Raw genomic sequence first — 12,591 nt, 5'->3', positions numbered from 1 at the left:
TTGCTCTGATATAAATTTGTCTCTTTTCTCCCCCACTTTTCTTCTCTGTCACTGTTTCTTTCATTATAGAAATGTTGTTTGAACTACTGAGAACTCATAAACATAGGACAAAAACATGGACAATATCTCGTTCAAATTATGTACATCACTTCACTGTTTCTTCCCCCATAGCTACCTAAAAGTTCAGAGCTTTTTTTTTTTTTTTTTTTAATTTACTAGTGGAACTGTGCCTGGCACATGACATTTGCTAAGACAGCCTAGGATCGAACTGGATGCTTTCCTAGTAATTCTTTCTCTGGTCTCCTCCGCCATGACTATTCTGTAACCACTACAGAGAAGAGAAGGGGAAGTTTACATTGTAAAACATGCACACTTGCGAAAACTCATGTTAAAATAGATCCAACACTCATTTTAAAAATTGGTGAAAGATAACTTTTATGTATGAACCATAGAGTTTGGTTTGAACCTTCAGACTTGATGTGTGATTTGTAACGATTTTCTGATTTACCGAGTGATAGATGTCGGGGTCATTCATGACATGTTCATTAGCCAGTCAGAAGGACCAGAATCTAGAAAATACCCCTAACTCCAAGACAGAAAAGAAAAAAAAAAGACAACACATTTTAAATTCAAAGTTCCCTTTGTTTGTGATTTGGTTCCGCTGATTTTCAGTGCTTTCAGATGAATCAGTATTGTGCATTGTGTTGAGTGTGTATATTAAGACATATTACCTTTGTTTAGAAACAATTAAAAATGAGTGAAAGAGTGCATTACAAGAGAAGCTGTGAGCTGCTGATGCAGTGTTGAAGGTATCTGTGGACACATTCTAATCAGACAGTCAAAGCCTTGGGCGGCCTGTGAGGAAGGAACTGTTTATCACCTTGCTCTCTCAGTTTGTCATAGGCAGATACTTTAGTTGTGAATTGGGATACCAGAACATAATACTTCAGAGTGAAGCCAATCTTGCTAAATGACAAACCAGAGGGATGGATAAAGATTGGTGGAGTCCAGAGGGATGACATTTTGGGGTTCTTAGGTGGAGGAAGTGATACTGTTAACGTTTCCTCTGTTGATGGTGCTGTAAGTGGAGAGAAGGCTGTCATCATGGTCCTCGAGTCTTCCATGACAGAGGAGTGACCAGGTTGGGAGAAGAGGTAATACATAAGGACGGGGTAAACCTTAGAAAGAAGCACATCAGTGTATGCATGCAGTGATTCTAGAAGAATCAACAATAAGCTCAGAAAATAGCCAAGCTGTTTCAGGGTCCTGTGGAAGAATAAGTTTACCTACACTGGGCAAGGCTGCAGGAGAGATGGTGTTTTCAGGCAGACTGATTTCCTTTTAGGTTCTTTGGACATTTCCAGAAGTGGAAATTGGGCTGGATTCCCATCATTCTGTGGAGGGGAGTAATCTGTGGGCATGCAGGAGCTTAGTTGATTAAGGGGCTTGATCATTCAGGGCAGGCATCACAGGCAGGTTCCCCCAGAGTCACACAGGGCCTTCTGTTTAGAGAGGTACTTTGCTTGGTTTCACCCTCTGATATCACTATCTTGAAATTGTTAATAATTCTAAAACTAGAAGGCGCAGATTTTCGTTTTATGCTGGGTCCCACCATAGCTTGCTCTTCCAGCATTTTGAGAGGTAAATGAAGGTGACAGCAGGAGCTTGGGGACCCAGCTCCAGGCTGCAGGCAGAAGACCTGGTGGTGTCGGAGTCCTGCGAGGCATGATAGAACGTGAGTTCAGTCACTTTCTTGACGCCGTAAAGTGTCACCAGAAAGTGGCTGAAATAAGGAAGATTTCCTGGCTTAAAGACAATTCTTTCTAGGGAAATAGATTTACTACATAACAGTATTATAAGAACATTGTAACAGGAATGTTCCACCATCATAATCTTTTCAGACAAGAGTGACTAGAAGGTATTTATTGCTATCAAATTATTATTCATAATCCTCTGAAATGTGATTCCCAAAATTATATCACTCAAGAGGGGCTGACATCACTTTCAACGTTGGATCTAATTAGCTCTGTTTGGTGAAAGACAGTGAAAATCCAAACCTCAGGTATCTGAATATAAATGTAGATTCCTGAGGTGCAAGTCGAGGATATCTTGACAGGTACAGAAGGAGGAGGTCACATCTTTATTGATTATACACTGAGCTATCACAAAGCTAAAGTGAGTAGAAAAAAATACTTGCATATGAATTTCCTAAAATGAGCTGGATCCGGGCCTCACATTCTAACATCAATGTATTGAACTTTCATACTGTGGCCATTCACCTTCTGTGTCCTTGCAGCCAAACTTGAAGCTCCAGGGGATGGGTCTCAGTTCATATTGTCAGGGCATGAGTGTTACCGCTACACATCACTGGGAACATCAGATACAGGAAGATCTTAGTTCACAACCAAAATAATTCTGTCAGAATTCACATTTGTCATTGCACCAATTGCTTACTTGCATCCTAATAATGATGTCTGCTAATACCTTCCTCCATACTCTGCAGGGACCTCACACCATGCTTTTTCATTGTGGTCATTGTATACTCCTCAGATGATCTGATAATAGGGGACGGTATGAGTATTCAGTGAGTGTATCATGATTGTGAACCATCATTTGAACACTCATTTGTTTGGTGAAGTGAGAAATAAAATATTTACCTCATCTTTGAAGCTGTTTTTTATTTGTTTGTTTCTTTTTTAATACTGAATTTTGAGAGTTCTTTGTATATTCTTGATAAATGTCTTTTAACAGATAGGTGTTTTGGGAATATTTTCTCTTAGGTTACGACTTATCTTTTTATTCTCTGAGAAGTATCTCCTGAAGAGTAGAGGATTTTTATTTTAATTAAATTCAACTTAACTAATATTTCCCCTGATAGACTGCATTTTTAGTAACATCACTGAGATTTTCTGTCATGTTGTTTTTAGAACTTTCGTAATTTTTGGTTTTACATTTTTTGCAATTTTACATTATAAGTAAAATTTGTATATAGGGCAAAATGTAGGTCAAAAGGATTTTTATACATATGTGTGCCCAATTGTTTCAGTATAATGACTGAAAGAACATTCTTTCTTCACTGAATTGCCCTTGTTACTTTCTTAAAAATTAATTGTCCATACATGAATTGATCTATTTCTAAATTTTCTATTGTGTTTCATTGATTCATTTGATTTTATGCCAAGACCACACTGCTTTGATTACTATAAGTTCATAATAAGTCTTGAAATTAGGTAGCTTTAGTCCACAAATTTTGGGTTTCTCCACCCTAAAGCTTTTTGGGCAATTTTAGGTCCTTTGCATTAACTTGTGAATTTTAGATTCTGCTTTTCAATATCTACAAAAAAAAAAAAAAAAAAACACCATCTTTTGGAATTATAACACATTTGGATTGAATTTACAGATCAATTTGGGAAAGACTGGTTTCTTAACAATATTGTGTCTTCTGACCCAAGAACACACAGTAAATTTCCATTTATTTAGGTTTAAAAAGACTTAATCTCACTAATGTTTTGTTGATTTTGGTGTGCAGATCTTATAGATATTTTGTCAGATTTATCCCTAAGCATTTCAATATTCTTAATGCTATCTTCATTTAAAAAATATTTTCCAAAATCTGCTGCTAGCATATAGGAATACCTTTCATTTTTGTGTAGTGATCTTGTATCTTTCAACTTTGCTAACTTAATTATTGGTTCTAGTAAGTGTCTATATTCTGTTATATTTTCTACATAGATGATGTCATTTGTGAATGATGGCAGTTTTAATTTCTTCTTTTCAATCTGGATGAATTTGGTTGCTTATTCATTCCTTTTTGCCATGACTAGAACTACCAGTGGAATGTTGAAGGGAAATGGTAAAAGTGAATTGTCATCTTCTTGGTTTCCACTTTCAGTGGAAAGTGTTCAGGGTTTCTTGGAGACAATTATTAGGTCTTGCTTTGTTATCTAGTTTAATACTCTCTGCCTTTTAATTGTGTCGTTTAGAATATTTACACTTATTTATATGGTGACGTGTGTAAGTTGAAATCTTACATTTGTTAGTACTTGTCCTATTTATTTCTCTTTCCTCTTTTTCTGCCTTCTTTAGGTTTGAGTATTTTTGGTGATTCAACTTTATCTCTTTTGTGGTTTTATGCACCGTACATGTTATATTGGTGGTTGCTTTAGTATTTTTTGGGTACACCTTTGACTTAACCCTCTGTTGTTTCAAATAGCATCCTACCCATTCACATGTAGCATAAAAACATTACTTACAATATTGTATTTTCATTTCCCCCCTTCCAGTCTTTGTTTTATTGCCATAATATATTTTAATCTCTATATTTTATAAACCTCATACTCTGTGATGTTTAGACAATTATATTTTAAATATACTAAATGATTATATGTAACTCACATGGTCACAATTCTTCATGCTCTTCTTTCTGATATAATCTTTTGAAAAGATATCCCACGGATCACTGATGCTTTGCCATTTTAAAAAATCATTTTTCTTTCCTTGTCCTATTTTGTTTAATTTACATTACTGTTTTGAAGTTCACTAATGTTTTCTTCTGAAATATCTTGTCTGCTGTTGTTGCCGTCTCAGCCACTGAAGGTCTCATCTCTGAAAGTTAAATTTGAGTCTTTTTAATATCTTCCATGTATGTCATTAACATCTTCAATAGTTCCTCTCACTTTTTGAACATAGAGAATATAGTTATAAATACAGTTTTAACACCCAGATGTGTGTATTCTGACAGATGTATCACTTCCTGGTTTGTTTCCATTATCATTTTTTTTCTGTTCATTGTGGATCCTATTTTCCTGCTTTTATTGGTATACTTGGCATTTTTTTCTTGTTGTTGGATTCTAGACACAGTAAATTTCGCATTCTTGGATATTCAATAGTTTTGTAAATAATCTTGAACTCTTTGGGGGCTACTAAGTTATTTGGAAACATTTTCATCTTTCTAGGACCTGAATTTGAAATTTTTTAGTTGAGAACAGAGCAGCGTTTAGTTTAGGACTCATATTTCCCCTCCACTGAAGCAAAACACATCTAGTACTCTACCCACTGCCCTGTAGGTTACGCGGTTTTCAGTCTGGTTGGCAGGAACAGGCACTGTTTCTTGCAATTCATGAGCCCTGAGTCCTCTTTCTTTTCAGGCAGTTTTTTCCCTGACCTTGGGCAGTTTCCTAGAGTGCATGCACTGATCATTATTCAGCTGAGCACTTGAGGGAGGCATTCTTTAGAACCTTAAAGTTTTTCCTCTGTGCAGCTTTGTCCTCTCTGCTACTCTGCTCTGTGAAATTTAACCACCTTGGTCTCTCAAGACATTTCAAGAGCCAGCCCTGGTCAAGCCGGGTTCTTCTTTCTGTGCTGTAGCTTGGGAACTCTTTCCAGGTAGGAGGCTGGAACGGTAGTAGGATTTATCTTGTTTGCTATCCATCATTCAGAGGTCATACATTTTGGTTTTGTTTTTTAGTTGATTCAAGCAAGAAGGTAAATCTGGTCCCCGTTACAGGGAAGCAGAAAATTTCCAATGATTTCTTTCTAATGATAATATCCAGTGAATTGGTGGATACATTTGTATGACAATGCTTCCAGTGGGAGTATTGATTGGCATTCTTTTGGGGAGGGAAATCTGTTCTATGCATCCGAATCACATAAGAAGTATGTATCTCTAACCCAGAAATCTTGCTGACCTATTTATTAATAATTTTTTAAAACTAATTTTACTAATATGCATTTGACATTAATGTAACTTATAGATGTAAATATGAAAAATACTAATAAAAGGACTGGATGATTTGAAGAGGCCAATGCAAATAAATATGTGGGACTTTTCAAAAATTATTAAAAATTCAAGATGGTAAAGGCAGATCATCAAAGCACAAGGCTCATTTAAGCACCATTGCATAGATCGTACACCCATGATGCCAGCTGACTTACACATACAATATTTACCTGAGTTTGAACTATAAATAATAATAAAGTTAAGTTTCTGGCTGGTTTGATTTAGTGAATTATTGAACCTATATAAAGTGCAACATTATAAAATCATTAAAATTCATATTAGGAGACTCTTTAATTTCAGCTGTTAGCTTTTACAATATGCTGTGAAATGTGATTAGGGTGAAGGTTACATATGGGAATGTTGAGGAATTAAGTTAGAGGGATTCTGAAGGGCATTGTCTATTTTGGATGCAGTAAAATAGTTAAATTTATTCTTTTGGCAGTGATAAACTATGCATGTTTTAGAGTAGAAGGGTACTATGATCAACTCTGTATTTTTAGAAAGATAATTATTGTAAATGGTTCAAGTTTTTTTTAAAATAATCCTATCATCAAATGAAACAAAAACCAATAAGTAAAGTACTTTTTTAACCTTCCTACTATCTTCCCCAATTTTCTTCCTTCTATCTGCTATTCATTGACCCAATTCCCCATAAGTCTTGCATATGTTCCTTTCTTTGTTGGTTAGTTGGGGAAATACAGCTTTTCTCAGGTTAGCTTCACCTCTCAAGTTCCAAAATTGGTACTGAAGTTTTTTTTTTTTTTTTTAATCTGTGGACATTTGGAAAAAGCCATATCATAGTTTGTTATAACTGGATATTACCTTGTATTCTTTCTTTTAGTGTGCTCGGTATGATAACGCCTTCATTGCAGAAATTCTGATTGACAGAGGAGTCAACATCAATCACCAGGATGAAGACTTCTGGACACCCATGCACATTGCCTGTGCATGTGATAACCCTGATATTGTCCTGCTTCTCGTATTAGTAAGTAAAGCAATTCAGCTTACCATTTGAAAATTTGATGGCATGTAAAAGGCTATATATTTAACTATATTTTACAATATGTAATATTTTGGTTAAGAAAAATCTGCATAGGCTATCATTTATCCCCTTAGAATACAAGAGAATTAGAGACTAAGGTTGTGGGTCACATAGTTTATAAAACAAATTGTGCAGATACTATGCCAGTCGCAACTTCTCTTGCCTTTCCTTGGGAATTTCATGCCTTGATACAAGTTAGTTTCAACTAAAATGGTTTGATAATTTTGTTTTTCAATTCATTCTCATTTCTAAATTTTTAGCCAAAGAAGCATAACAGTATAAGGAGATATGGTTTATGTTGAATTTTTTTGTTCTTGGTTGTATCTAGTAAAGAATTGTCTACCATGTTGGTTTACGTGAAAATGAGAACTTTAAACGTAAAGCATTGGGGTGCGTTGTTTTGGTGGTTGTTGTCAGTTAATATTACATCCAGACGTTGATCCTCACACGTACTTCATTTTGGAACAGTGATCTCTAGAAAAGATTGTAAGAAACTATTTGTAATTTTTAGAAAACACAGTGGAATATACAAGTAGGAATGATTTGCTTTTATTTATTTTAAAAATTATCTAACTTCTTAATGGCTTGTTATTAAGCACCTGGATTTTCACATTTTTTTATGAAAGCTCTCAAGATTTTACACAAAAGCAAATTGATGCTCACATATATTAAACAACTTGCTCCAAGCAAAAGCAAACGATAGTTAAGAACTCGAGTTCATTGTCAGAAGTCCATTTTGTGTCACTGAGCCATGCTGTCAGTATGAGTTTCCTGTGCCTGCCGTACCAATTACCACATAGTTGGTGGCTGAACACAGGCACAGTTTGGAGGTTAGTAGTCTGAAGTCAAGGTGCGGGTAGGGCCAGGCTCCCCCTGCAGGCCCTAGAAATGAAACTTCCCCTGCTGCTTCCTAGTTACAGTGGCCCCTGCAGTCCCTGATGGTCCCCAGATTATATATCAGCATCACTCCCATCTCCCTCCATCTGCACATGACTTTCTTCGGTGTCACTATGTCCAGATCTCTCATTCTTTCCTTTCAGAACACCCATCATAGGATTTAGGACCCACCGCAAGGCAGATGGCCTCATTTAACATGGTTACATCTCCAAAGACCTTATTCCCAAATAAGGTCACATCTACAGTTCTAGGGAGCATAGCTTTTTGTGGAAAACATTTTAAATATACCACATTGCCCCTCTTCCCCACTTTTTAAAATTATGAATAGGGGGTGAGGTGGCTCACACCTGTAATCCCAGCACTTTGTGAGATCGAGGCGGGTGGATTGCCTGAGGTCAAGGGTTGATGACCAGTCTGGCCAACATGGTGAAACCCCATCTCTACTAAAAATACAAAAAAATTAGCCAGGCGTGGTGGTGTATGCCTGTAATCCCAGCTACTCAGGAGGCTGAGGCAGGGGAATTGCTTGAACCAGGGAAATGGAGGTTGCAGTGAACCGAGATTGTACCACTGCACTCCAGCCTAGGTGACAGTGAGATTTTTGTCCCCAATATATATATATAAATAAAATTTATGAACAAAAATATTTTGGTATTAAAGGCTGTAAATTGGGAATCTCTTAATCCTGTATAAGGTTTAATTTTGTCTAGTTTTCTCTGATTTCTCCCTCAGGAATGTGTATACTTAGAATATATATACAGTTTTTTACAGTAGAAATATTTGTCACTAAAAATGTATTCCTTTCAAATCCTGGAAGATTGAGGCCATATTAAATTAATAAGGAAAGACAAATAAAATAAATATTATTTAGCTTGAAATATAAACTTTTAGAGGGCTAGTTCTCTATGTGAAAAAGGCATCAAAATCTACCTGATTTGTTTATAAACCAAGATCTTTATTTTGTAGTCACAGAGCCTAAAAGGCACTAAATTACCCATTCACCATAAAAGTCATAGGATTTCCCCAGAATTGAAAAAAAAACAAACTATAAAATATATTACAGAAAGGAACCAAATCGCCTTTCCAGTAATGCTATGACATGATCAACTTTGGAAATCTTTAGAATTCTCACAACTCATAGAGCACTCAGTTGGGTTATTTAAGGAGGAACTCAGTTCGTAGCAGTTGTTTGATATATTTTTTTGATAGTTCAGCTGGCTGCTTCAGTTATAAAAGAAGGAGATAGAAAAGTTTGATTCACGACTTTTGCAGTTTTTCTATATTTTGATTTGTCTTTTTTCTAAATACTAGTTTTAAGAATCAGTAATTTTTTCAAAGCCCATCTCTATTTCTTTCCCCTAATTATTGTTAATTACATTAAGCCATGCCAAAAGAAGCTCTTTTTTCTGCGTGCAGAATGGCCATACTTATTCTCACAAATGAATATTCATGTGGTTGTGCTTAACATTTTAAAATCCTTCTTCTGTTTCCTCAATGCAAATGTCTGGACACAGGCTTCAGTTTCTTGAGTTCAGACACGTTTGTGAGATCTCAGTTTCACTGCCAGCCAGGTTTCCCTTCCTCCATTCTGGATGTCACCGTTTCTTATTTCTGACGGGAAAGAGCAAGAGGATCTGCCTTCTTTCTGCAGTCTCCACTGAGTATAGATCTTGGTATCTCATATGATACTCACAATTAAATATTGCAGGAACAGCTCTGAGTTGATGAACCAAATTGTGAGAAAAAAAGTAAAGAGTTAAATGTGAGTTACATTTCATGCAAACTAGCTCATAAAATAACAGTGTAGTGACTCAAAGGTTTGATATCTGTAACTACATGAAATGATTCCCCTTCAGCATCTCCGAGACTGGTATCACAGATAGCATATGATAAGGTTTGGCTGTGTCCCCACCCCAATCTCATCTTGAATTGTAGTTCCCATATCCCCACATGTCATGGCAGGGGCCCGGTGGGAGGTAACTGAATCATGGGCGTGGTTTCCCCCATGCTATTCTTGTGATAGTAAGTTCTCATGAGAGCCTATGATTTTATAAGGGGCTTCCTCCTTCATTGGGCTCTTATTATTGCTCCTGCTGCCCTGTGAAGAGGTGCCTTCCGCCATGGTTGCGAGTTTCCTGAGGCCTCCCCAGCCGTGCAGAACTGTGAGTCAATTAAACCTCTTTTCTTTATAAATTATCCAGTCTCAGGTATTTCTTCATAGCAGTGTGAGGACAGACTAATACAGCATAATTGTCAGAACTAGCATCAATAGGCTAGAGGTAGCAAAACGCTTAGACCACCCTGAGCACAAGAAGGAGATATGTTTATAACCAGAGCTAGGATTGGGGCTGGCTACCAGGGCTGGTATCTGGGGTATCAACATAATTATAAGAATAAATTAAATATACTGGCAAGTTACTCAGACCCTCAGACCTTTCCTCTGACTCCTTGTATGACTGAGGAAATAGACATTAGCTTTGTTCATGTTGAGGCTAAGCAGCATCTTCCAAAGGAAATTTGATTAGAAAATGGCACCAATCCTAGTCTTGTAAATAAATGTTTAGAAAAAGGGTAACAATTTTGAGAAGTGATATGTTATTGTTCTAACTAGGAATACCCTCGCATCACTGTCAGACTCAGTGCTAAGTTATTAGGATGTGGAGAGTTCTAGATACTCCTTCTCTGTAGTTTTATTTTCCCATTCTTTGATACACACCCCCATTTACTGTTAAGATTAGCAGTACATTATCCATGTTCCTCGATATTTCATCCCACTGTGAATATTATGCTTGTTTAAATAATGACTTATTTTTCTCTTTGTTCTTATGAGATCCAGTTTCTATAACTCCTATTTGTTCCCATGGCAACAACTCAATTGCATTAATTGCCAGTTGCCTTTATAATAAACATCTCTTCTGCCTGGAACAATGTGATGTATATTCAGTAATTCTTTATCTAACTTACACCAGCAGTGTTCCCTAGGAGCTTCAAGTTAGGCATTTAATAAATAATTAGCTTCTAGCAAGTCACAGAAGCAGTTAGCGCGTGCATGCACTGCTGTTTGTTCAAACAGCACCTAGCACTTGATAGATGCTTAGTGTATGCTCAAATATTAACTCTCAAGCTAAATATAGGAATCAACAAATGAATGAAAGCAAGCAGGCTAGTTTTTGGAGTTCAGCCTGAAAAATATTGACAGTATCAACTCATATGTAATAAAAGCTGTCATACAACCACACCCACCATTTTACATATTCTAGACATTTTTACTTCACATGTTCTACTCTTGTATTACAAGTGCTTGCTTTAGCACATAAATGATCTCAAAATTGGATGAGTTTGCTTTTCTTCACCAGACAGAATTGAGAGGAAAAGTAATCTAGTTGTATTTCATGGATGATCATGGAGTTAAATCTATAATTTTCAAATTATTAGCAAAATTTTCAAGGCTCAGCAATGCCCTGTTTCTCACAATGTAGAATAATCCAACCTAATATACAAAGTAATGTATCTGTTAGTTACTCTCATTCAATAACTTCTACTAACCAATCATCATCTTCATTAACTTAGCTAATAAATATAAATGATCACCAATTATGTATGAACATAAGCCCTGCCCTAAAGGAAATTACAGTTTGTTTTTTCCTTCATTCATTTACTAAATGTTTATTGAATGACTACTATGTTTTAGTGCTACATGGTGAATGAGAACATATTTTATAATCTACAGTAATGGTGAAAACAAACAATGCAATTAATCAAATGAACCCCTGGGAAATTTGATTAATGGATTCAGCAAATCTGAGTAGCTGTATTCATACCACGTTACAGCCAGCCTAAGTATCCATCCACAGAAGCAATTTATTTAAATAAATGTTGATAAAATATGTTGTCATAAAAATTCTAATTACTATAAAAATATGTTCCTGCCAATAACCTCAAAAGAGAAATCTATTTTACTTCCCAGATGAAATGCTGTTGTCCAGTGTTTAAGGCTGCATGCTCTATCTTCTTTCCATTTTCCAAAGCTTAATGATGGACAGAGAGACTGCAGCATTTATGCATTTATGAAATCTGTGATAACTGTGTGTACTCAAGAGAGTCAGCAGGGAGCATAAGCAGAAAAAGCCCTGCCTTTTAGAGCTTACATTCTATTAAGGAAAAGCAGATGAAACACATAAATGACGAAAATAATAGTATATCAACTAGTAAGAAGTTTTGGTAAGGTTGAGAAGAAAGGAACAGAGTATTAAGATGGCTTCATGAAAAAGGTCACATGTGAGCTGGGAGCCACGTGGATACGTGGGTCCAAGTGTGTCGGCCAGAGGGGACGGCACATAGAAAGCTATGTGGCAGGGTCTGTGTGCTGGAAGGACAGCAAGGAGACGAGCACAGCTGCAGTGAAGTGACAGGGGGCCTGGTGGTGGATGAAGTCAGAAGGGCAGGGGGATGAGATCAAGCCTTTGCAAAGGCTTGAGAAGCTACTTTTACCGTAAGTGATTAGGGAAGCCTTGAGGAGAAGGTGAGAGAAGGAGTGACATGATGGCTTCAGTTTAAGAGGATCACATTGCTGCCCTGTTGAAATTATACGACTGAGAAGAACAGGGAACATTTAGGTCTCTATTGTCCAGACTAGAAGTGGTGGAGGTGGCAAGAAGCGATTGACATCTGGATAGACAGGATTTTGAAGGCAGAATTGTCTGTATTTTGTGTGATTATTGGATTTAGGGTTGAGTAAAAGAACAGAAGTCACAGACGACTTCCACTTGTTTGGCCTGAAACCTGAAAAGTTACCATTGTAATTTTTGTTTACTGAGATAGAGAACATTAGAATAGAGTGAATGGCAGGAGATTGGGTTTCAAAATGAATAGA

The 12,591-nt window shown here is 36.6% G+C and overlaps 1 protein-coding gene across 3 annotated transcripts in view; it reads left to right on the top strand.

Annotated features, from left to right (window-relative positions):
* MYO16 (myosin XVI) overlaps nt 1-12,591 on the top strand; it is a 700,871-nt gene that overhangs the window by 223,847 nt on the left and 464,433 nt on the right. For all 3 annotated transcript variants that reach the window (XM_064361880.1, XM_064361879.1, XM_021677383.2), the window contains exon 4: nt 6,621-6,764. In XM_064361880.1, the coding sequence (XP_064217950.1) occupies nt 6,621-6,764 (144 nt within the window). The remainder of the gene's footprint in view (nt 1-6,620; nt 6,765-12,591) is intronic.

Source organism: Aotus nancymaae, unplaced genomic scaffold, assembly GCF_030222135.1.
Source record: "Aotus nancymaae isolate 86718 unplaced genomic scaffold, 86718_ANA_hifiasm-v0.15.2.pri h1tg000044l, whole genome shotgun sequence".
NCBI lineage: Eukaryota > Metazoa > Chordata > Mammalia > Primates > Aotidae > Aotus > Aotus nancymaae.
Note: the sequence above shows the minus strand (reverse complement) of the source record. Positions and strands in the feature narration are given on the sequence as shown.